Consider the following 26883-nt stretch of genomic DNA (forward strand, 5'->3'; position numbering starts at 1 on the left):
ACACTCCCAAAAGTACAAAAGTTGAGGAGCATGGCGCGTTCTATGTCATACCCGTCCTTGAACACTAAACCACAGAAATCTTCCAAGTGGTTGCCTTATCAGCCACAAAAGACCCTCTCTCAACAGCAGTCTCCATCCAGACATTCCTTTAGTGTCCGGGATTGTGACTACTCCGTGCACTCTGGAGTTGGATCAGGAAGTCGCCAAGCTCCCATTAAAGGATGCGATAGAGAAGGTCACCAATCTGAACAGTCCCGGCTTCTACTCCCGGTACTTTATCATACCAAAGTCGGATGGGGGTCGGTGCCCCATACTGGACCTCCGCCCCCTGAACAGGTATCTATTGTACAAAAAATTTCGGTTACTGTCGGTACCGATTATTATGACCATCCTGGAAAAGGACATGTGGATGGTCTCTCTAGACTTAAGATGCATATTACCACGTCTCGATACGCCCTCAACATTGGCGCTTCCTGCGTTTCCATATCCCCTTTCAATTCACAGCCTTACCATTCGGTCTCATGATGGCGCCGAGGGTTTTTACGAAATGCCTGGCCCTGGTGGTGGCTTTCCTGAAGGAGAGAGTGTTGCAGCTGCTGCCGTTTCTAGATGATTGGCTCATCTTAGTGAGCACCAGATGGACGGTGCTGGACACTCTAGGGTTCGTCACAGATACCCTGGAGGATTTGGGGTTCCAGATCAATTTCAAGAAATCGTAGTTGGAACCAACCCGCAGGATATGGTTCATAGGGCTGATATTCGACACGTCCCTGGAAAGGGTTTTCCTTCCGGATGCCCACATATGTACTCTCAGGAGGCTGGCCATAGACTTCCTAGTGTGTGGCCCGCATACCGTGCAATTGGTACAGCTCCTATTGGGCCGCATGGCCGCTACTACTTATGTACTGCCCTAAGTGTCCCTTCGCATGCGTATTGTTCAAAGATAGTTTCTGGATGTGTTCAATCTCTTTCAGGATCCAGGCCATCTAGAATGCATGCTGGGTGACGGCTGAGTGGTGGACAGAGTTTTGACACCTCAGTGTTGGTGTCCCCTTCCAAGATTCACGTTCCCAATGGGTGATCACGACGGACACCTTGGAGCTTGGTTGGGGGGCTCCACTAGAAGGGTTTTGCCTGAGCGGACATTAGTCCCCCAAGGGAAGGACCCATCACATCAGTTATTTGGAGCTGTTAGCCATTTTCAACACTTTCAAAGGCTTCTTGCCCATAATTGGAGGTCACTCAATGACGATACAAACCGACAATACAGTGGCAAAAGCCTATGTCAGTCGTCAAGGCGGCACGTCTTCGAGAAGCCTTCTGTTCCTGTTTCTGGTCATTTGGCATTGGTGCATGGCACATGCGATGTTGCCCCAGGTGGTTCATATACAAAGTTCCCTGAATGTCCAGGTGGACACTTTGAGCAGGATGATGGTGGTCTCCCACGAGTGGGCATTGAACCAAGGTTTTCTCAGGGACATATTTGTAAAATGAGGAGTCCCAACCCTGGACCTGTTCGCTTCCTTGGACAATGCTCAATGTGCCAGGTATTGCTCCAGGGAAGGGGTAGGCGAGGGCTCTCTGGGCGATGCCTTCATCCTGTGTTGGACAGGCCCTCTTCTCTATGTGTTACCCCCGTTTCCTCTCATTCCGAAGGTCCTGTGCAGACTGAGGGTGGATCGGGCCAGGGCCGTCCTGATAGCCCCATGGTGGCCCAGGAGGCCTTCGTTTCTGGCTCTGAGGCACTTGGCGGTGGATTGGATACACCCCCTAGCCCTACTGGACTTGCGGTCTCAGGAGAGCGGACGGGTGCTCTACTCAGACGTTTAGATTCTCCATCTGACGGTATGGAAGGTCCTGCCGGCTTCCCGTTGAGACTTAAGGAAATTTTGGTTTCTGCCAGAAAGCAAGTCCACATGGAAGTCCGGCAATCACAAGTGGTCTCGTTTCTGTTCATTCACTTCATTGCATAAGTTTGATGCATCTAATCATTTGGTACAAGATATATGTAATTATCTGTTGTCCCTTAAGGAGTCTGGTTTGGACCTTTCATCCCTTAAGGTATATTTGGCTGCCATTGTGGCACATTCCCCTGCAAACTGGGCTTCATGGTTTAAAGGGCCGGTGGTAAAGAGTTTCCTGAAAGGTCTGTCACATGTTCCCAGACGATCCTGTCATGTCACCAGCCTGGGATTTATCAGTGGTGTTGGCTGGTCTTCTACGGCTGTCATTTGAGCCTTTAGCTTCAATTGATCCACGTCTCCTGACATGGAAGATCGCCTTTTTGGCAGCCATGACCTCCGCCAAGAGGGCAAGTGAGTTGAGCACCCTGAGGGTTGACCAACCATACCTTCAGTTCCATAAGGACAAAGTCATACTCAGGACAGATGTCTAGTTTCTGCCCAGTGTGGTTTCTATGTTTTACCATTTGTCCCTGCTCACTTTACCTCTCCTCCCCCCCCCCCCCGCCAATCCTTCCTTGGATGCAGAGAGATGGTTACATCATTTGGATGCTAGAAGGGTGTTATCCTGCTACGTCCAGAGGTCTGCTGAATGGAGGAAAACTCCTTCCTTGTTCGTTCTTTACGATGGACCGTGTAAAGGTCTACAGGTGTAGGCCCAATCCATGTCTCGATGGATAGTTTCCACAATTGAGCTTTGTTATCAATTGGCTCAGAAGCAGTTGCCTTTTTTGTTGGTCCCAAAAAGTACGGTCCTGTTATATGTCAGGCAGCTACCTGGGCTTCACCCCATTCATTTATCCGTCATTATGCTATTGATGGCAGGGCATGGAATGATGCTGTATTTGGCAGGAGTGTCCTGCAGTTGATTTTCAGTTGATATATTTGTTGCAATAAGTGGTTCTGGCAGATTACATTTGTTTCTGTCTTTCCTCCTCCTCGGGTGCTAGCTTGTTATGTGCCCATTATGTGTAAAAGACAGATACCACATCGAAGAACTACAGGTTACTCACCTGTAACATTGGTTTTTCTAGTGGTCATCTTTTCTTTTTACACACCCTCCCGTCCTCCCCAAGGGGTTCACTGAAGCTGGACTCTGTGACTGAAGGGATGAGGAGTGGCGCAGCCACATATAGCTGCTGGGGGCGGGGTTCCCGCCCAAAGCAGGAGAATTGAGCTTGTTAGATTCTGACGAGGTCTCTGCGCAGGCGCATAGCCCGTTAGTGTAAAAGAACAGATGACCACTAGAAGAACCAACGTTACAGGTGAGCAACCAATAGTTTTTTTGCCCTAATATGCATCACTTTATACTTACTTACACTGAACCACATTTGCTATTTTGTCATCCACTCCCCCAGTTTGGAGAGATCCTTTTGGAACTTCCCACAAACTGTTTTGGATTTCACTAGCCTAAATAGTTTAGTATCATCTGCAAATTTGGCCACTTCACTGGTTACCCCAACATTTAGATCATTTATGAACAAGTTAAAGAGTACTGGTTCCAGTACAGATTCCTGGGGTTACCACTTCTTACTTTCCTCCATTGTGAAAAGATTGTGAAATGTTTTTCCCTATCCTCTGTCAAGTGTGCACACTCCTGCAATAAATCAAAGCAATAGCTGGAATGTGTGGGATTTGAGTTTTTACTAGCAACAAAGTGAAAGCAAGTGGACAATTGAAATTCCCACATCTGAATTGTCAGTCCATGAATCATGGCCGAGTGCCAAGTCCAATATGGGTCAATGCCAGGAGAGGGGTCAGTTGCCAGTTTCATAGTCCAGGGAGTTCCGAAAAGAGTTACATGTTGATAGCCAGGCACAGGGTCAAGATCACAGGAGCAAACAGGAACAAGCTGCTCAAAAAGCAGGGAGTTGGAATTGCACGCCAAAGCGATCAGTTGAAACCAGCGTGGTGCAGAGTGGGCAGTCTGAATTTATACCTTTTCAAGGTTAAATGCCAGGTGAAGCCGATTAAGGCCCTGCCTGCCTTTGGAGCTACAGATTCAGACGCCTCCCTGGTCAGACTTTGCAGCCAAACGGCGGCTGCTTCTCTGCACAAAATGCTGCTCCTTTCTGTGGTCACATCAGTGCTCCACTTAACTACCGGTCTGCTGCTTGTTCCTGGCACCTCCCCATCTGAAGAAGGCAATGGCTTCCCGGCAGCCTCCTTTTGTTCCACAGTAGGTAAGCTCTCAGTCCTTGGGGCTTCCTCCTCAGCGTCCTGCAGCAGGATTGTATCAGGGGACTGTGGGTCAGGTAGTTCCTCCTCAGACTCTTCTGAATTGGACTACTGTCTGACACCCTTTTCTGTCCTTCTACCAGTTTCCTGTCCTTCTACCAGTTACCAATCCACACATGAACCTGTACCCTTATCCCAGGACTACTACGTTTACTCAAGAGCCTTTGGTGGGGCACTTCCTCAAAAGCTTTTTGAAAGTCTTAAGCATGCTATATCAACTGAATCACTTTTATCCACACAACTGTTGACAGTCTCAAAGAACTCCAAAAGATTGGTGAGGCAAGGTTTATCTTTGCTGAAGCCATGCTGGTTCTCCTTCAGCAAGGCTTGTTCTTCTATATGCTTAACAATTTTATCCTCAATAATGCTTTCCATCAATTTACTTGGCACAGATGTTAAGCTAACCAACTTGTAGTTTCCCGGATCCCCCCGGAGTCCTTTTTGAAAATGCAAGTTACATTAGCTACTTTCCCGGTTTCCAGTCCTTGGGTACAGAGCCTGATTGTAGGGACAAGTTACATATTTTTGCTAGGAGATCTACCATTTTACATTTGACTTTCAGAACTCTTGAGTGGATGCCATCTGGCCCTGGCGATTTGTTAATTTTTAGTTTTCCAAGACAGTTTGGAACATCCTCTCTCGTCACCTCAATTGACCCAGTTCTTCAGTCTCCAAGCCTGAGAACCACAGTTCCAGAGAGGGTATATGCTCAATATCCTCTGCCCTGAAGACAGATGCAAAGAACTCATTCAGCTTCTCTGCAATTTCCTTGTCTTCCTTCATAATCTCTTTCATGCCCTCATTGAAGGGTCCAGCCGCCACCCTGGCAGGTTTTCTGCTTCTGATATATTTAAAGAAGTTTTGTTATACTCCTTGACAGTTCTAGCTGTATAGCTCCTCAAATTCTCTTTGCATCCCTCATTTTCTCATTGCATTTATTTTGCCAGAGTTTATGTTCCTTTCTCTTCTCTTCATTTGAGCAGGACTTCCATTTTGTGAAGGAAGTCTTCTTCCCTTTTTATAGGTTCCCTGACTCTACTTGTTAGCCATGCTGGTGTTCTCCTGAACATGGTGATACTTTTCCTCCTTCTTGGTATACATTCTAACTGAGCTTCTATTATTGTGGTTTTAAATAATTTCCATGCTTTCTGGATGATTTAACCCTCCTGACTTTCCCTTTCAGCTTCCTTCTTACCAGTCTCCCCATTTTTGAGAAGTTTATTCTTCTGAAGTCCAAAGCATCTGTGTTGGGCTTCCTTGGCAATGCTTCACTGGCATATTAAGCTGAATTGAATCACACTGTGGTCACTATTCCCCAATGGTTCTACAACTTTGATACATCACACCAGGTCCTGGGCACCACTCAGGATTAAGTCCAAGGTCGCCTTCTATCTGGTTGGTTCTGCGATCAACTGTTCTAAGGCAGAGTCATTTAGCAAGTCCGGAAAATTGGCCTCTCTGTCGATACCCGCACATGAATTTGCCCAGTCTGTGAGGGTAACTAAAGTCATCCATTATTACAGCTCTGTGTCTCTTTAATGCCTCTTTGATTTGTTTTTCTAGGTCACTCTTAGCATTTCAGTCTGGAGGGTGATAGCACGTCCCTTGTAACACACTTCCTTCCAGTTCTCCTATTGTCACCCATAATGATTCTGTGAAGGACTCCGGTCCTCCTAGGTTGTCTAGCTTGTTAGATTTTGTTATTTCTTTAATAGACAGTATTACTTCACCCCCCAGTCCGTCCATTCCTCCCTGTCCTTCCTGTAGAGTTTGTATGCAGGAATAACAGCGTCCAGCTGGTTCTCACCATTCCATCAGATTTCTGTTATATGCACAATATGTTTTCATTAGCAACCAAGCACTCCAGCTTGCCCATCTTGGCTTGGAGGTTTCTGGTATTTTGGTATATAAAAACCTATATGCCAAGTCTCTTGCCTGGCATTGGCGTGGTGCCTTTAAGCAGTGCCCACTGAGTTAATTATGGCTCAACCATGCTTACTTTCAGATAGACTGACCTACTAGATTTCAAAAGAAAGAGACAGAGGAATGCAGACGAACAGCAGTTTATATTTATAATTGTAATTCTTCAGGAGCAAAAGCTGGTGTCTTTTTTGTGTGTTTGGGTGGTGGTGTAGTTGGTGTTCCTTTACAACAGAGTTTTCTTATCCTTTTGATATGGGGCTACATTGTAATTCTTTACTTCGGTGTGTGAACACATTTCAGAATAATAAGGCTAGAATGCTCCTATATTAATCAAAAAAACAATAAAAAGTGTTTTACCTTCTCATCACTAGTCTGAATATTGATTTAGTGATATCCAGCAGCTCCCCCGCCACACATACACACAGAGTCTGAGTCTGCCTGGACACTTGAGATAGCAATGCAGAGTATTCCAGTTAGAATAATAGATTGGGACTACTCTTTATCCCATGTCTATGATTTTTATTCTTGTATATCCATTCCTCTCTCTCATTTGTAAGTGTGTTTGTGTGTGCGCGCACCCACATCCCTCTTTCAGTTTAGGGCTCCCTTCTTCTTACCATCCTCCAGCAACCAAAATTTGTAGGAGAAATTATTGTGGGGCAGGGAGAAGTTGCTCAAACATTTGCACACACAGAGCTTAGTTAGGGCTCCCCTCTTTTCCCCACCCATCCTGTGCGGGCTGAGAGTGCTGGGAGCATCAACACAAATCTATTGCGGAGAGCTTGTGTGCTGCTGCTGCTACTGACCAGAGCTGACACATGGCCACCATTTTAAGCCTCCAGAAGAAATTCTGCAAACTCCCTTCTAAGCATCTTCTAGAAATGCAGGCTAGCAATAGCGAAATCGGATGGGGGGGGGGACTCTTTGTCAGTGTAATCTTAGAACATAAGAACGTAAGAACAGCCCTGCTGGATCAGGCCCATGGCCCATATCCTGTTTCACACAGTCCAGCATCCTGTTTCACACAGTGGCCCACCAGATGCTGCTGGAAGCCACAGACAGGAGTTGAGGGTGTGCCCTCTCTCCTGCCATTACTCCCCTGCAACTGGTACTCAGAGGCACCCTGCCCTTGAGGCTGGAGGTGGCCCACAGCCCTCTGACTAGTAGCCATTGATAGACCTCTCCTCTATGAAGTCAACTTGGCAGAGTTAATTGAATTCTCATGTCAGCAAGAAACTTCCTTAGAACTTAATCTGCCTTTAGATTAAATGCCTTCAGCTTCTGTTCGATTATCCTCTTTGCAGACTGATTTGCTGGGGTTAAGGTCACAATACAGGATAAGCATTGAAAGGGAGAGGGGTCCATGAACACTATCCAATGGGTGGTTGTGCCACATGCATAATGCTGTTTCAAACAGTGCTCCAATCCACAGTGCCCCTATTAGCTGTAAAGAGAAAGATGTTGGTATTTTTACTACAACATATTGCTACCCAGTTTATGGGAAAATGCAGCTATTGCTGAAAAAAGGCTTCCTTGATGAGAGATAACTGAATAGCATGCAACAAATGAGAGGGTGCATGTATGTGTGAACGTGCATACGTGTATGCACTATATCTGAGAACTGTCTAATTCAGGCAACTAAGTTGTTTTCAGAAATAGTCATCTGTTGTCCTGATTACTGCTCTCGTCTCCCAAGAGGTTTGGAAACGATATTGATCGTATGTAGAGATGGTGAGGGTTGGAAACTGCTTCTGCTAGATGGAATAAGATGAATTCAGTAACCCAGAAATCTTCAGTTTAAGATGAGAGTGAAGATGTTTAAATTTTCAGTGATGCTGAAATGCATGGATATCTGAAGTTTAGGTTCCAGTCACTTCTGTGTGTATGTTTGTGTTTTCTTTGTTTGATTTATATACCACCCTTCCAGAGTGGCCCAGGACAGTTTACACTAAAACTATGTATCTATGTATTTATGTATCTAGATATCTATATCTATCTGTCTATCTATCTATCTGTCTATCTATCTATCTGTCTATCTATCTATCTGTCTATCTATCTATCTATCTATCTATCTACAATTAAAATCAGGAACCAATTAAAAACAGATTAAGATTACAATTAAAATGAAATATCATTAAAAGCCAAGCTAAAAAGATGGGTCTTTAAGGCCTCCTGAAGGCCTCCAGGGAAGACAGTCCTCTTATATCTATGGGGAGTGCATTCTACAACCTTGGGGCAATAACAGAGAAGACCTTATCCCAGGTCGCTACCAGATGAACTGGTGATACCGGAGATGGACCCCTCCTGATGATCTCATTGAGTGGTGGGGCACTTGTAAATAAAGGCGCTCTCTCAGGTACCCCAGACGTAAGCCATTTAGGGCTTTAAAAGTAATACCCACCACTTTGTACTTTGCCCAGAAACATATCAGCAGCCAGTGCAACTGTTTAAGAACAGGCATAATATGGTCTCTCAATAGAACTCTTGAGGTAGGTTGAGAGCAAGAAACTTGCCCAACACCACTCAGTGAGCTTCATGGCAGAAGAAAAATTTGAACTCAAGTCTCCCCGTTCATGTCCAGATGCTCTATGCACTATATCAGGGTAGGCAACCTTGGCTCTCCTGCTATTGATTTACAACTCCCATAATCCCCAGCTGCAATGTATTCTGGCTATGGATGGTGGGTGTTGTATTTCAACAACAGCTGGAGAACCAAGATTGCCTGTTGCTGCACTACACTATGTTGGCTATCCATCATGCCATGCTGAAGAAACAAGAACTGGTTGTGGAGGTTAACTTGCCTTTTGGGACCATCATGGCAAAATGTGATTGTAGGCTGCATTAATCATGAATAAGATAACACTTTAATATTGCTCACTAGCGTGTGTTTAACTTTGAATGCTTAGACCTCCTGGATTACTAGATATAATGGCCAAAAGTTTTGCAATCCCTGTATATTGTGATTTGGCACTGTCAAGAGGTGCCTACTTCATCTATCATATTCTTTTTAGCTTGTTCCTTCTATCTCTGGGGACTACTCTGAATTCTGATGTAAATAATATGTTTTCATCCTGGCAGAGCCTGTAATCTTCTTGTTTATTGCTGCTAGTTAACTGCTGTAAATTTCCTTGCACAGATAGCGTGTGTTAGAACTGTTGTTTAAAGTGGTTATTTAACTCTTTTAACTAAAATTGGAATACATTGAATACAACATAGAAGCAGAAACTGTTCAAGTTTTTGTTTCTGACAAAAATTGGGTTGCTGGCAATCTTTACCCTAATAGTTAACGAAACAGCAATTTACACAGACTGAGAGTGAAGATGGGAAATTTGGGGAAGGCAAAAAGACACTAAATTCAGTGGCAAAACTGAATGAGTTCATGAGAAAGGCACCATTTTAGGACTATTTACAATAAATGAAATGCAAAATTAAATGTAACTTAAAACAGTGCTTGGTTCAATAGCCTTACCTGTCTCTATTATGACCATGAGATAAAAATTGAAATTTTTGTTAGGCAAACCTTGATGAAAACGGGTAGGTAGATTTAATTGAGCAACTATTTACACAGTTAATATTCTCTTCTCCTAGCATGCTTGCTATTCAGTAATACCATCTGCTTATTCCTGGTCACTAGAAGACAGATTTGTATTAAAGAAGTCTACAGACTGAGAGTCAGCACCCGTTTGCACATCGCTTTGCTTTGATGTCAAGGCAGGCTTAGTAGGACCTGCTTCCTGAAGAGATCTTTTTCTTGCACTCTCTTCCCTCCACCACCTTGAAATGGACACAGTTAGATCACACTTTCTTCTGATAACTGAAGTGTATTCCCTGCAGCTGGATACCACAGACTCGGCTAAAGGGGACTTGACATCTAAAGGGTTTGTTAGTTCAGGTATAAGCCCTGTCCCAAAGGCACACTTCAGATCTAGAACACTCTAGTGACTCCTCCTATCATTATGCAGCTGCAAGCAAACACCATTTGAGAGACTGTTATAGGAGGGGCTTTCCTGTTCTTCATAGACTGACCTTTCTCTGCAAGACCAGGAGAGCTGGTTTTGTGGTAGCAGGCATAAATTATCCCCTTTGCTAAGTAGGGTTCACCCTGGTTGCATTTCAATGGGAGACTACATGTGAGCACTGTAAGGTATTCTCCTCGGGATGGAGCCTTTCTGGGAAGAGCATCAGGTTCCAAGTTCCCTCCCTGGCATCTCTAAAATAGGGCTGAGAGTACTGCCTGCAACCTTGGAGAAGCCGCTGCCAGTCTGTGTAGACAGTACTGAGCTAGATGGACCAATGGTCTGTCCCAGTATATGGCAGCTTCCTATGTTCCTTCTACAGCAGGGATGGGAAACCTTGGTCCTCCACCTGTTGTTGAACTACAACTCCCACCATCCCTAGCCACAATGAGTATGGCTGGGGATGATGGGAGTTGTAGTTCAACAACAGGTGGAGGGCCAAGGTTCCCCACCCCTGTTCTACAGCCTAGATCAGGTTTAGATCACTACTGGTGCAAGCCTCATTGAGTCCAGAGATCACTGTCTCAGACGCTTAACACAGGGGCTGTGGCTTCTGAAGGAGATCACTCTTGGTATCCGCTGGCTTGACCACCAGTTCTGTGTACTAATGTGAATATCAGTCTTAAGGCCAATGTCAACATGTGGTGGCAAATGTTCCTGGACTTTGTAGCTGAAGGCTGCTCTGTCTTTCCTGCATTTGTGTGTCCCCCTCCCCCACCCATCCAGTGGTGGCTATGCCACTGAAGGGGAACTTTGTGATTTTTGATTATCACTCCCTTTCCTATGGAGCCGACTTTGCCTTCTGAAACGATGTCCTTAAGAGCTGGAGACATCCTTTCATGAGTACAGAGAACTGTGGGTGGGTGGGGTAGTTTGTCAAAAATTACCCCTTGTGTGCCGAAAAACTCTGGCATATTGGCACAGGTTTCATCTGGATGTTATGTTATTCCTTACTCCAGAGAGTAAACAGAGGCAGCTGAAACCTTTCTGAAATCTCCCACAAGCAGAAAATATGGCTCAAACTCCCTTACAGCTCTTGGGTTCTGTGGTGTCCTGGGATTGTCCAGTGGGCATGCTTCCATTTCAGTTCCTTCAACAATTTTTTGCTTCATATTAGGACATGATTATAGTTGGCCTGGATCATCTGACTCGCTCCTTGGGTTACCACTGGCATCTAATCTGCCTGGCCACCAAAGATTTCTCGCAAGTAGGCTCAGTTAGTGAAACCTTTTTGTTTTCACAGGATGTGGTTCCTGCATATCATTAAAATGAGAAATGCTCTCCTGTTAGCCTTCACAACAGTCCAAACAACTTGACACAGTTCCATTTGGCTGGTGAATAGAGAGCTTCTGAACATCTGAAAGTACCTTATACAGAGACAGCCCATTACTTCATATAGCTTGGTACTGTTTGGCAGCAGCTGAGATCCTTTCAATTGGAGATGCTGGGGATTGAATTGACATATGAAATGTGCTCTACTGCTGAGCTATGGGCCCTCAACACAGTGAGTTAGTATACTACACTCAGTTCATGAATCACTAGGCTACACTCCTAAACTGCATCAAGATCTCACACAAATAGGATTTATGGTCTTACCTGGCAGAATCTTGCAAATTTGTTGTGCTTCTAAAGACCCTGAAGCTGAATTTGAGCATACTTTGTAATTTTTGTAAGATGGTGTGATCGAGTCCTGAAACCAATTCCTAAAGAGAGGTATCTGCTTTGCCTAGTGTGATCAATCTTGTGCATCCAAGGAGGATTCTTTCTTTCACTGCCTGCCTGCTTTTCAACTGGAAGGGTATTGTTGAATCCACATTGCATCCACACATTGTGAGGTTCTTGAAGGCAAGCGCCTTTATCCTTCAATGGTGCATATTTCCCATTTCATCCCTAAAAGTGTTCAAGAAGACCTTTATCAGATCACCCTTTGAGCTCCTGTACTCTGTTCATATTTTTTATTTATTTAATGGTATTTCTGGTGGCTATCAGAGCAGCTAGGGAAGCTCCTGAGTTCTTTGTCAAGTAAAAGTTACCCTCCCCTGCCCTGCCATAGGCATAGGGTTGTTCATTCTTTGATTTTACCAAGGGTTTATCCCAGATATCAATATATTCTTCATACATTTCAGGAACTCATCCTAACTTCCTTTTAAACAGTTAGGGAAAGGTTATGGGAGAGTGAATAAATACTTCTTCATCCACTATTTCTAGGTGGCTCAGTGCATGTATAATGGAGGCTTACAATGTCTCTAGGTGAGGGCTGTTTCAGTACAGTGTCTTATAGAGTGACAGCTATTGGAGGACATCATGGATGACTGTCTCATATCAGAAGAGGACCCTGAGCTGGAAGGTGTTAGCATAGTATTGTATTAGAACTACTTGGATTACATAGTTTCCCCTATGCCCACTGGAAAACTGAGGACTTTGCTTCAAACTGTAATATATTTTGTGGTTAAGTTGTGAAGTAATTTATTGGTAGCCGTTCAGAAGGCTTTGGAAGCAGTGTATTGGACATGTGCAAAAAAGGGCTGGGCAACTCTTTTTGCTAATTATAGGGCCAGCTCATTAAAGAGGGCTGCTATGATGGGCAGAGGAGGACTTGCAGATAACTTATTTTGTGGTATTAAGGTTTAGAAGAAGTTATACTTTAATTTTTTTTATTTTAACAGTTTGAGAACCTTGAAAGGAATGTCAGATGAATGGGTTATTGTCATATATAGGATTCCTTATTCCTTTTCCTGCTTTATTTTGTTGTGCAGTAGTGATGTTGCCATGCTAACCATTGAAGGGCAGAAACAGCAACATTTGCTTTTCTTGTGTTTTGGCATTTTTAATTGTCCCGACCTTGCCTTACTTGTGCTTGTAACTGATTCTTCTCTTTCCTCCCCCCACAAGTTCTTGAAGTCTTGGCTGCTGCTAACACAAGTCCATGCAGTTCTATTCATAAAATACCAGCTTAAACTTTGCAGAGCATCTGTGCGCTAGTACTTGATTGCTCCCCTCACCCCCTGCCACAGTCCCCCTCACCTCGGAGATCTCTCCACCTTCTCCTGAGCCACACTCCTCCTCCTCTTCCTCCTCCATTGCATTGCTTCCATCCCCCTCACCCCTCTTCATTGTGGCTGCAACATTGTGGCACCTGTTGGCCAAGCTGCAGTGCCCTATCCCCAGAGACCTCTCCACCCGAACCCCGCTCCTGCTGCTCCCCATAGGAGCAGCAGCAGCAGCAGTTGACCTCTCCTCCTCCTCCTCCCCCTCCTCTCTCTTTCTCTCCCCCCCCCACCCCCGAGTTAACAGATCTTGTTCATCTTGTTTCCTCATCCTATTCACACAGTGGCAGCCTCCTTCTCCTGAAAGGGCTCTTTCCTCCCTCATGACTCCTCTTCACAGACCCCTGCCCACTATCCTCCCCTGCCCACTATCTGTCTGTCTGTCTGTCTGTCTGTCTACATATACATTCCTCTCCTCTACAATCAGGAACATCTTCCGACCAGTAACTGTTGCATTCCAACTGACCTTAACCTTCACAGGCTCTTCCCCTCTATCTGCATATGGAATCCCCACTGCCAAATCACCACAGTGCCACAGGCTCTTTCCCTCTATCTGCATATAGAATCCCCTCTGCCCAATCAGGTGCTTCTGCTTGCGAACTCTTGCGAGAGCTGCCACACATGGGATTAGCCACAGGTATGCCTTAGAGAATTATATATATAGAAGATATTTGCTCTTGTGTGTGGATAACAAATGAGCATGGATGGTGGCAATCATTAGCAGAAACAAACCACAGTAAGGCACCAGGCAGCAGAATCTTTGTCAGATTCCGGATCATACAATGCACTAAGAACAGCAGATATTTGTTTCTACAAATATCTAAGTGCCGGTCCTGATTACTATTCCAAACCTTGCTTTTCAGCAGAGAGTAAGTAGGGCTTTATGGGTCATGCTCTGGTCTGGAGCCTTTCGCTCCAACAGCACTCTGTTGCTTCTCAGCACATCTGTCAAGGATCTGTGAAAAGTGTGTGGGGCCTTCAGCAGTTTATGAGTTACACACAAAATTGTGGCACACATTTAAAATCTCTTTAAGGAAAAAAAGGGGCTTCAACTTAGATTGCTGCTGTGTAATCCAAGAAAGTGTTTAATTATCTACCATTTTAGTTTCTAGCTTTTCACCATCTTAAATTTTGACTTGGTTGGCCTAAAAAAGAATTGGTGACATAGAATTATTAGAAAAGCAGAGAAAATGGCCTTAATTAGGCAGCATTTGCCATTGCCGAATAAATTATTCTGGTTTATTGCAGGACTCATATTGTCATGCTGTTGTAGTTTTAAAGGAAAATGCTTTCTTATTTAGAGATTATTTCTCTCTTATAGCTGTATCAGCTGGAGTAGTTACCACAAAAACCTGTTGGCCAGCAGTGACTATGAAGGTACCGTCATCTTGTGGGATGGGTTCACAGGGCAACGGTCAAAAGTCTACCAGGTAAATTGTGCTGTCTTAGAAGTGCTGCATTTTGGCTCCCAAATAAACAGTATCAAGATTTCCACTTAGGGAAGATCTAATTCAGTCTTTTAATTCATCTTTGTCAAAGTTTATTTGTAAATGCTACTGCAGTCAGTACTAACATGTGAGTTTAAAAATAATGAGAAAGAGTTGTAGAAAGAAAGCAAAGTAATCTGGAATGTGAAATAGCAAAGAAGGTTGCAGTCAGAAGAGATTTCCATTATCTCAGTGAACAAAATGGTAACTGTTATCACTCTGTTAACAGTTGTTGGGTAGCAAGTGCACCCACAAAAAATGTTTGAACAATAACCTTCATAAGCCATGTGGGAAAGCTGATGAAAGAAGAGGGATCAGAGGTGGGGTTAGTGAAAGAGGATAGCTTGTGGTTCACTTATTCCTGAAGTCCCCCATCTCTTAGTAATAGCCAACAACACAGTGATTGACATGTTCCTCGGTGCTGCTGTGAGCTGCTAAGGAACTGCCAGTGATCTTGCACAAGAGTCTAACTACTTAAAGTAGCACACCTGCACTCTAGGAGCATTACTTACATTAGAAATAATGTTAGTAGTACTCTAAAAGTGTGGGTGTGCTACTTTAAGACTGCTGGTAGTTTCTTAGGAGCCTATAGCAGCATGGGTGGACAAGAACTTGCCCATGTTACATGTTGGCCAGTGACTCTGATTCAGAACTCTGAGAGCTTCCAGTATGCTTAGGGACTTCCTGTGTACATGAGGTTTCCCATTCACATTGATGGCTTATGCCAGGGGATGCTTACACGGGCCTTCTCTCTCCTGAGAAAGCTCCCCCACATGCTTAAACTCTTAGAACATCTGTAAATGCAAGGAGCTAGAATAATAAAGTGATCAAATAATAGAATTTTTAAAAGTTGGAAGGAACCTTGGAGGTCTTCTCGTGCATTCCCTATGCTTAGTGCATGAAGCTGCTGCAGAATCCACAACAGAATCCAGCCTCTGTTTGAAAGCCTACAATGAAGAACACACTACTGCACGAGGCAGACTGTTTCACTGTCTCAAGAGCTCTTACAGTTAAGAAATACCTTATTAGAAAGCTGTTGAAGGGGGCTAACTGGAAGCAGGAGTAGTTCTGCCATGTCCTGAAACTGTTAAATCTGATGTAAGGGAAACCTTACTTTCAGATTTGTGTTAATAGTTTTGTAGATTGGTTATGTATATAGTATGGTAAATATCATAATGATTGATACATACTGGGAATTAAGGTTTTAGGAGATTCAATGGAAAGTATTGGCTAGGTAAATCCCAAGGGTAATCTAGTGCATTCAGTAAATGTCTAAATTTTGTCCTAATTTCTATCCTTTAGTGCTGAAGAATGGCATTGATTGTGATGTGGTAAAAGTCAAAAACAAACCTCACATTTTAGTCATTTCAGACACTTCAAGAACCACCAGGCACTTTTGATAAACGATCCATTTTATCTTCCTTTCATTTTAAATAATAAATATTGACATTTATCAGTATAGGGGTGGGAAGTGTCTATAACTGAAAGGAAAAGAATTGATTTTCAGGTATATTCATTACCCTCCTCATTCATGTATTAAGATTAGATAAATTTAATGAATTTAGATATGCAGATACACTAATGTATTTATTTATTCTAACAAATCAGTGGTTAATAGGTGTATTGAAAGAACAATATAAGAATACACATAGAGCAAGATATGCGACAAGGGTTAAAATCAGGGTGTGCTTTGGGTAGGTGCACCACTCTGTGGCTTGAAATGCTTGTCTGGAATGCTAATTCATGAGCAGATATGCATGTGGGTAGTCTTCCAACTTGGTGTGCATGTTGCAGACTCCTTTTTCTTTTCTTTTTAAGGTTCCTTTTTTATTTTGATAAAGCACATGATATCCAGTGGGATTGGAACACTCTTTGGAATGTTCTCTTTTCATCCCCTCCCCCTCAGTTATTTCTCCTCCATTCCTCTGGCCTTTTGCATTTTCCTGTTGCAAATTAGAAACTCTCTTTACCAGAATATTGTCAGAATTAAATATATGTTCAGTGTTCAGAAAATTCTTGAAATTGATCTTTTAGTCAAAGTTACAGAATTCTTTTGGCTCCTGGGAATACTAGTATCTAAGGAACAATATATTGCTTTGAATGTCTGACCAAGAAGTTAATTCAGATCTTTGTGGTGATCCGGTATCCTTAGCAACATGGGTTATGTGCCTGTGTAGTAGCCCTCATGGAAGGATTTTCAGGCTCTCTGAGGCTCTCTGTAGCTCCGTCTTTCACACGTTGGTGACAAAGTACCCTTTTGTTCAGTTCCTTCTTGACCACTGCTGTGTATGCTTCTCTCAGGATACGCTCCTCAGTCATGCTTGGTTCCTGAAAGGAAAAGGTTAACGGCTTGAGTTCTTGGTTTTTCGACTATGGTTCGCTTTATCTCATTGCTTAACAATTTGGATTAGTATTTTCAGTATTTGTACTGATGGATGCTAAAAAAAAAACATTTACGAGGTGTTCTTCATGCTGCAAGACACTTCCCTCATCTGACAAACATGATTCCTGACTTTGCCTTGGAGAGGACCATATTTTCTAAACTGCAAGATGTGCTTATCTTTTTCTAAGCAAACCAGAAAAGGCAGAGAATTACATTTAAGGGCTGCTTTGTATGAACAAGTGTTACACCCTCTGTTCCTGATGCCACGGTCCCCATTACTGTTGACGTCATTGGAATCAACACCATCCAACCAGTGACAATAACAATTGCAGTTTGTATCAACAGCTTGGCCGGCTAAGACCTCAAAAGAGACTTTTTAAAATCTTCACAATGTCTCCAAGGACAGAAATCAAAGACACCACAAAAAGCGCAAACACCATGATAAAGCTCCATTCCACGCTAAACATTGGAAAACATTTTCAAACCTGACACCTTCAACTTCTGTGCTGAAGTTCTTCCATAGACCAATACAGACAGTTCCAAAAGAGACTCATCCGATTCCAGTTCAACCACTTCCTCTGGTCTCAACATTGCTGATGCTGCATGAGGCTTGAAACCCATTGCCTTGTATGGTTGAGATTCTGCCTCCAACCCAATCTCGGTACTCTTCTTCCTCTCCAGAGATCATAGAGACTGGTTCTACCAATCCACCTGTTGCTTCAGTATCACACATTCCGGTATGGTTACTGACACGGACTCTTGGAATAACTTGGATGTCTACCATACCAGTTGCTCCCTCTATGGAGAAAACCTCAACACCATTGATGATGACACTGATACTGACCAAGCCTGTGACTGGATTAGGAACCACTTGCTCCCTCAAATGTCTCTGCATCACCTGATTTTGGCATCAACTTTCCTTTCATACTGTTGATGTTGAAGAAATTCTCTATCCTACAGGATGTTGAGACTCTCCTGGGTTCTCCACATGCAACACTTTCTGGGACAACCTTTAAGGGTTTTTCTTTGTATGGACTCAATGTTGAGGAAGATATTGGTTCTGGTGCACTGCCTATTCCCAAAACACCATCTGCCTCACCAGCAAGAGTGATGCCTGCCTGTTCTCCGTTGTATTTTTTCCAAATCACACTTGGAAAGAAAGGTGCCATCTCTCACTTTCTCCATACTCCAGTAGGATGGATTATTGGAGCTCACCAGGTGCTCTCGATCCAGGCTATATTAGAAAGATAGGAAGATTCAAAGATCCTTTCTATATGTCTTCACCTTCATTACTTTACAACTAAGAAGAATTTAAACTATGGAAACTCAGGAAGATGAAACCTGCTTTCAACTCAAAATCACAAATCCTGTCTGAGTGTGATTCATTATTCAAGAGACCAATACATCCTAGTCCTCTTCCACAACTTCCTAGAGAACAGCCAAGAGAGATAACCCACCTTTCCTTTCCAAATCTACACGTTATCTTGTCCGCCACAATTCAGGGGAAAAACTCTGTTCCTAAAAAAGAAAAAGACGCTGAATATATATCCATGTCTGATTCTACCCATATGGAAAACCCATCAGACTCTTCACCTGATGAAAATGTTCCCAGCAACACATCTAATTCTCTCACAGAGGAGACATAATCTTATTTTATCCAAATGGCTGAAATGGCCAGTTCTTGGCCTGGAACTGAAATCTCCGGCATCCATAGTTGAAGACCCTGTCTGACTTCATTTCTTCTTCAAGTACCTCTCACCTTGCGGCCCTCCCTATGCTGCCTGTATTAGTAAGCTCAGCGAAGTGAGCATGGAATGCATCATCTACCTCAACTCTGACCTCTAAATGCCTTGAGAATTTCTACAGGGTGCAAGAAGAAGATTGTACATTTCTTTTCAAACACCCTGAGACTTATTACTTAATAGTGGATTGTGCCATGGGAAATAGGTCAGGAAAAAAGCACTCTGCCCCTGTTGAAATGGAGGGCAGAAAATTAGACTGTGAGTCGGAAAATTTACTCCTCCTGTTCACTATCCATTAAAATAGCCAATTGCATAACCAAATACCATTACTTGATTTGGGAGAATTTAAAAGATGACATAAACGATGCTCCAGAAACAATTAAATCTAAATTTTAAGGAAGTTCTCTTGAAATCTGTGGATTACTTGCCAGCACCTGAGTACTGCTAAGCACCTCACAGAGAGACAACCCTGTAACTTAGCAAGTGCTGTCTCTTTATGCAGATATGCCTGGCTCTGCTCTTTCTCTCTCCAAATTGATATGAAAGACAAAATAGAAAATCTCCTCTTTTGAGGGACAATACAGTGGAGAAGATGAAGAAAACAAAAGTTACAGCAAAAACTTTTACATCTTGTTCCATTTTGTGGTTGCATTCCCAGAGGTACAAGAAATTAGATAAGCCAAAATTTCAGTTCAACAAACCGGATTGCAGGGACCCTAGAAAGCCCTTCCATTGGGGCAAAAAAAAGTCCTATTTGCAGAAGGAACAGCAGAAATCCAAATATCTGGACCAGCCCAAACAAAGCCTTTGATCACTTGGATCTTTTATTTACCTTTTGGGACTTTTACTGCCATCAGACATGTCCCTTTCACTCCAGCTTGGCATTGCATTACATCTGACACCTCGGTGCCAAGTATCATCTCCACTGGATGTGCAATAGTTTACCACTACCACTGCATCCATGGGGGTAAAATAGACCCCACACAATTCCTATCTTATTAGCAGAAGTGCAAGCTCTGTTGGGAAAAGAGTTGATGGAAACTCACTCAGAAAAATCTGTGGAGAGGATTCTATTCAAGATACTTCCAAGCCCCCAAAAGAGATGACAGTCTCTGCCCTATACTGGACTTGCATTTCCTCAATGACTTCATCTACCCAAGGAAATTTTGAATGATCACCTTGCAGAGCCTTTTTTCTCTCCTGGAAGAAGAGGAATGGATTGCTACCCTAGATCTGAAAGATGCCTATTTTCAAATAGAGATGTGCACAAAACTGGTTTGCCCGGTTCAGTTCGAATTCAAACCGGGTTTGAACCAGGAAGGGGAGGTTCGCTTTTCATTTTGCTTGCACACACACCCCCCCGGTTCAGTTCAAATTTGAACCAGTTCGAAACTCCAGAAGTGAGTGGGGTGGTAGATGGCACCCATGGGTACCCACCACCCAAACCCCAAAGCAATCGGACACTCCTATGGCTTTTTATGAATATTTGGAATATTTTAAATTATTTTTCTCATAGGGTATAATGGGACCCGAACCAGTACACTATCCCCTATTGTGGAGCACCTAGGAGCACAAAAGTGGGGTGGTTGGTAGGCACCCAGGGGTGCCTACCATCCACAAAAGCCCAAGGCAATCGGACACTCCTCCGATTATTGATGAACTTTTAAATATATTTTTATTCCTCATAGGGAATAATGAGGATTGCAGCACATGTACAGCTTCACGTCGGGAGCAAAGGGCTGGCCTAGAGCATAGTGTGGTGGGTGGTAGTGCCCAAGGGGAGCAAGGAAGCTACCAGAATTATTTGAAAGGAATTGGGCAAAAGGCTGATTTTTAAGTGATTTTTGAAGTTTACGCATCTTTAAGGTTTTTCTCCATAAAGAAGCATGGAGGTGTCAGCAAATGTATAGCTTCACGTCGGGGGCAAAGGGGTGGCCTAGAGCGGAGTGTGGTGGGTGGTAGTGCCCAAGTGGGGCAAGGAAGCTACCAGAATTATTTGAAAGGAATTGGGCAAAGGGCTGATTTTTAAGTGATTTTTGAAGTTTGCATGTCTTTAAGGTTAGCAAATGAAAGTGGATTCATAGTTTGTCATTGAAAATCGCATATGCTACCAAATAATCTACACTCAGAACACCTCAGAAACAACGCAACCCTCTGGCACCTTCTGTGCACTACACCACCACTCGCTCTGGGCCACCCCAGCACCCCCCAAGTGCTGTTATGGGGCTACTGAAACCTCCATTCTTCCCTATGGAGAAAAACCTTAGACACTTGGGTGACTTCGACCAACAAGGACTTTCTAAGCAATCAGCTAAAATTATCACTTCTGGAAGACCTAGGCATCCAGGTAATCTGGAAAAAGTCCAGCCTCCAGCTGCAGAGGCCAATAATCTACAAAGGTACTGTTCTCGACACCTGGACAACATGGGCTTTCCAAAGGAAAGACAATTCTCAATTGTACGTTTAATCTACTCATTCAGAGCCAACCCAAAGCAAATGGTGCAGACCATCCAAAGACTCTTAGGTTTGATGGCATCTTCTACAGCCACTGTAAAATAATGCAAAGGGCATTCCATTTCATCCTCCTCCAACCATTACTGGTTGGACCATTACTCCAACCATTACCTCTCTCAAAGGATGGAGTGCCCATTGTGCTGGACTCCACATGCAAGGTCTGTGGAACCATCACCAGTCAACTGAGCTCTACACATATATTTCCTGGAGCTCCTGACTGTTCTAGTGCTCAAATTCTTCCTTCCACGATTCAGAGACCAAACTGTTCAAATTATTCTGGACAGTGCCACAGCCATTGCTTGGATCAATTGATAAGGAGGGACATTGCCCAGATCCCTGTGTAACCTAGCTACAAAATCTTGTGACTGGAGTATATGTCACCAAATATACCTTCTGGCTCTGCACATAAAGGGCATCGACAACATCCTTGTGGATAATCTGAGCAGAAAAACAGATTCCTCCCATAAGCATGAATGAGAAATAAATTTGAGACGTAATCTCCAATCTCTTCCTTCATTGGGGAACTCCCCAAGAAGACCTCTTTGCATCCACAGCCAACAAGAAATGTTATTGTTTCTGCCCAAGAACAGGAGTGGGGAAGGGATCTTTGGGGTATGCCTTCCAGATCCCTTGGAGAAAATGCATATTCTGTCTCTTTCTCCTCTTCTCTCTACTGTCCAGGGTACTCAGCAAAGTCCTTCAGCACAAAACAAAATGCATCATGCTTACCCCATGGTGGCCGAGACAGCCTTGGTTCCCTTTTCTCCTACAACTATCCCAAGGATTCCATTGCCATCTCCCTCAATGCTTCAGCCTTTTGTCTTGGAATGAAGGTCAAGTCCTCCATCATAGTCTTCAAACCTTGAACTTGACTGCATGGAAGTTGAACTTCTAGACAGTATCCTATGGCATGAGAGGAAGGCTTCCACTAGATGAAACTACAACTGTAAATGGTAAAGGTTTGCTGATTACACCAGGGTCAAAGGTTTTAATCCCTTACAAGCCTCTATATGACAAATCCTTCTATATCTTACTTCCCTGGAATGCCTGGGGCTTTGCAATTTACCTATTAAAGTCCATATGGTGGCCCTATATGCAGTTCATGCAGGCTGGGATGCTGTTCTCTCACACAAACTGCAAAAGATTTCTGAAGAGAATTAACAGTCTCTTCCCACCAATTAGAAAACCAACTGAGCCTTGGAGTCTCTAGTAGTTCCTACACTAAGGCCCCCTTTGAACAACTTTCTTCAACACCCATTAAGTTGCTCTTTATAAAGACAGCCTTTTTGATTGCTGTCATCACAGCACAAAGGGTCAGTGAACTTTCCGCTTTGAGAATCAATTCCTTTTTCACCAAATTCTATCCTACTAATGTGGTTATGAGAACCCTTAGTTTGTACGTAAGGTAATTTCTGACTTCCATGTCAACAAGGACATTATCCTCCCTTCCTTTTTCATGAGTCTTACCATTCCTTTGGAGCACTCTCTCGGCTCTTCAAATGTTCGTATAGCACTTTCCTTCTGTATAGACAGTATTAAAGACTCTAGAAAGTCCCAGAGACTTTTTGTTGCCTTCAGGAGCAGGTGCAAAGGCCAACTAGTCTCTATACAGAGGCTTTCTAACTGGCTTGTCCAACATTTTTTGTTACACAAAACAAGACGTACAACTTCCAAACATGGTTAAAGATCACCCTACAAGAGCCATGACTACCTCTGCTGCTCACTTATCAGGAATAAATTTTACTGACCTCTGCAAGGCTGCTATTTGGCCTTCCAATTTACATTTTGTTAAGCATTATGCCATAGACATACGAGCTGCGGCTGAAGCCAACTTTGGGCAGGCTTTGCTAAAAAAAGTTCTTTAAGACACATCCTCTAGCCCTCCTACTTCTATGGGGAGCTCATTAATCACCCACATTGTAAAGGATACCAGATCACCACAAAGATAAACAGGTTGTAACAGGTGATCTTTTGGTGATCCGGTATCATTCACAACACACACTTGACCTCTCCACTCAACTACATTATCAAAAAATCAGATATCTCATCATTTGTCTGAAGAACTTCAATTTTCACAGTAGTTGACCAGGAACTGAGCAAAAGGGTGCTTTGCCACAGAAGATACTCTGAAGAGCACCTCGGGGAGCTTGAAAATTCTTCCAATGGAGCTACTGCACAGGCACATAACCCACATTGTGGATGATACCGGATCACCAAAAGATCACATGTTATAGGTAAGCAACGTGTTTTTATTTATTATTTTAGTTATTTATCAAATTTGTATACTGCCCCAAACTTTTGACTCTGGACGGTTAACAAAAACATAAAACAAGTTAAAAACATACACAAAACTTAAAATAATTTAAACAATTTTAAAGCCAAAAACAGATTAAAACCTAAAAATTCTAAAAGCTTTGGTAAAGAGGTGGGTTTTCAAATGGTTTGTAAAAATTGTCAGAGATGGAGAGGAACTCTAGGGGGAAATCTAGATATTTAGCTTATTGATTTTACTATTTAAAAGGAAAAGTCCACCAGGGAGCAGTAACAAGCCAAAGCACATACTATCATAATAATCTGAGCTCCCCATCTTTCAAGATGCAAATAAGCAGTAGCTTTTTAAGACCCTGAAGCCTTGATGTAGCTCTCTAGTTGCCCTCTCTGGGGTCTGCTTTCAAATAGTGCAAACGATTTGTTTGAGTGGAAGGACTATTCTATCTGAACCCTGTTAAGAATAGTAAAGCTTCATCCCTATTGATTTAACTGAGAATATATATCCTTCATTACTACCTAGTTTATATGTGAGTAGTAATTTGCTACATTCTGTTCATTTCCTCTTTCTCAAACAGGAGCACGAGAAAAGATGTTGGAGTGTGGACTTTAATTTGATGGATCCTAAATTGTTGGCTTCAGGCTCTGATGATGCAAAAGGTGTGTTCCCCCCCACCACCCTCATTAATATGGCATGGCTGAATTCATATTGAAGGTCCCATGTAGTTTTCCAAAATGAAGCGTTGAACTTCCAGTATTTTAGCAGAGTTTTAAACTGTCTTCTCAAGTCTCTTCCACTTAGATAGTCACATGAAAACAATTGAATGTTGATGAAGAAATGGCACAGGTTTTATCGCTGAATGAATAAAACCTTGTACCTTAGGTCTGGTACAGATGCAACATTTGCAGTCTCTCCTAACCAGGATCAGGAGCATGCCTTGGGTTTATATGCTCCCTTCTCTTTTTTCCTTGCAAATTTTTCCTCTCTTCCATGGTTTATTTTAACAGGGTGAGGCTGGCTATATTCATTCAAAGATGAAAGCACCAGGGGTTATTCAGAAGTAAGCATTTGCTGTTGTGTGCAGTCTGGTATGCAGAAATCGATATGCCACATCTTCTCTCCCTCTTCTCCTACCCTGTACATAAAAGCAAATAAGTTAAATCTCTATGGAAGGAAGGACCTGTTAATATTGAGCTGCTGTATCAGAGGACTGGAAAGTAGCCAATGGTGCCCAATGTCTGTAATGCGCTGCTTGATAGTTGCTTTTGTCTGATCATAGTCCATGCTGAGCAAGGTCAGGGGGGAGAGGCCCTGAGTAGCCATTTTGGCCTCAATTGTCTATATCCAACTGGAATGGTAGGGTTAAGGAGGCAAGGCCAGTTGGGCGAGAGGATAATCTGAGCCAATAACAAAGAGTGGTCGCCCACACCCTAGCCTCGATCTTGATCAAGCCTGTCTCCAGTCGCAGAGTGAGTGGCATTGGGGACACATCTCGGAACACAGAGCGCTGCCCTCAGGAATTTGGATTATATCTGTTCCAGAATCACAGTGTTGAGAAAGGGGCCCAACTGAGCACCATAGAGGAGTTGAGCTGGTGGCTTGGCTTTGAACAGTTCAAATGCTGCGGGTAGATAATGACCTCCTCTTGTCCTCGGGTATTGAAGAATAGCAGAGGAGCTTCTCTGGGCATTTAAAGCCACATGTTCCCCATGGGCTTTTCTAGAGCTGCCAGATTGGAAAACTACTTCCAAGTAATTAAAATGTGCAACTTGCTCAGTCTTATGACCTTCGATCTTCCACGACTAGATCTTGGGCCTCCTGGCAAAGGCCATGATTTTAGTTTTGTGATGGTTAATTTTGAGGCAGTCCCCTTGCAGTGCAACAAGGCCCTCAGTGCTCTTCTAAGGCCGATGGGGGTCCTTGAGAGGATGGCTGCATCATCCACATATAACAATATGGCAGTATGTCTCCCCGTAAGTTTTGTGGGGTGAAAATCAGGATTGCTGAGCCGGCCCACCATAGAGTTAATGTAGAAGTTAAATAGGAGTGGGGGCCAAGATACATCCTTGTTTAATGCCCTTCTGAGTTAGAACAGCCCTTGTGAGGTGGCCTTGTGGACTACAGCTCACCTTGACTGAGGTGTGTCTATGCAGGGTGGGAGAAGATATAGCAGATACCAGTCAATGGAGGAGGCCTCCAATTTCTCTCATAGTTTAACACGTGAAATAGAATTGAATGCTGCCTTGAGATCAATGAAGGCAGCATGAAGGGAGGCCGTCCTGCTGGAGGAGTATTTCTCTATGAAGTGTTGTAGGACTAGGCACTGATCAATGGTAGAGCACCCTTCCCTAAAGCCTGCTTGTTCCTCAGCAAGGAGATTTTCTATTCCAGCCAATCTCTTAAGTTTCCCGCATAGAGCTTGCTGATGGTATTGAGCAAACTAATGGGTCTGTAATTGGCAGGATCGTTCTTCTTGCCCTTTTTAAATATAGGGACAATGATCACTACTCCCCAGTCCTTGGGAATTTGGCCATTCGTGTCTATATAGGTAAAGAGCAATGCCAGGATAGGGGCCCACCAGTCCAGATTGTTTTTAACAGCCTCCAGTGGAATAAGGTCCTCACCTAGAGCCTTTCCCGGTCTTAGTTGGGTGACTAGACTGTGGATCTCTGAGGTTGACACTGGAGCCCATGCTGGAGTATCCTCAATGGCGCAGGAGGAGCTTCTACAAATGGCAACAAGGTCTTTCTATAAACCATGAAAGTGTTTCTCCCAGATTCCTGGGTGAATATGACAATCCATGTGATTTGGACCATAGTTGGGAGAGTGCTTTATAAGATGCCAGAACATGGCAGAGTCTTTGGATCTAATGGCCTGAATGAGTCCCATCCAGGCCTCTTTCATGGCCTTTTTTTTCTTACGGGCCAGCAGACTTTTATACTGTCTTTTCTGCTGAAGAAGATTCTGTGTGGCCCACAGACCTGAGCTAGATTTATAGACATGGTAGGTGTTGGCAAGGGCTTTTAACACAGTCATTACCAAACCATTGATTGGAGGCCGGTTGATGCTGTTCTTGAGGCTCACGGTTCTTACAAGAGAGGAGCTGCTGTAGTTCCTGGACTAGGGCATTGTAGAGCTCCAAAGGCACACAAGTAGGGTCATTATTTAGTAGGGATGATTGAATGCACTGCAGATGGCCAGAGGCTCTCTTAGCGCTTGTTCCAGTTGTGGTGACCATTTAGCACGGCAGTATGCTCTTCCCACCAAGGATATGGAGGAATTGTAGTGGATCTCTATGTGGGA

General features: G+C 43.5%; 1 protein-coding gene and 1 long non-coding RNA gene across 3 annotated transcripts in view; one reads left to right on the top strand and one right to left on the bottom strand.

Moving 5' to 3' along the window:
• COP1 (COP1 E3 ubiquitin ligase) overlaps positions 1–26883 on the top strand; it is a 230370-nt gene that overhangs the window by 103331 nt on the left and 100156 nt on the right. For both annotated transcript variants that reach the window (XM_053247199.1, XM_053247200.1), the window contains exons 13-14: positions 14507–14615; positions 24158–24239. In XM_053247199.1, coding sequence (XP_053103174.1) covers positions 14507–14615; positions 24158–24239 — 191 coding nt within the window. The remainder of the gene's footprint in view (positions 1–14506; positions 14616–24157; positions 24240–26883) is intronic.
• On the bottom strand, positions 18237–22106 carry LOC128323663 (uncharacterized). The gene is made up of 3 exons (XR_008306416.1): positions 22041–22106; positions 18513–18573; positions 18237–18289 (listed from the first exon to the last, which is right to left on the bottom strand). It is a non-coding gene; the product is annotated as an uncharacterized LOC128323663 (long non-coding RNA).

Source organism: Hemicordylus capensis, chromosome 4 (assembly GCF_027244095.1).
Source record: "Hemicordylus capensis ecotype Gifberg chromosome 4, rHemCap1.1.pri, whole genome shotgun sequence".
Classification (NCBI taxonomy): Eukaryota; Metazoa; Chordata; class Lepidosauria; order Squamata; family Cordylidae; genus Hemicordylus; species Hemicordylus capensis.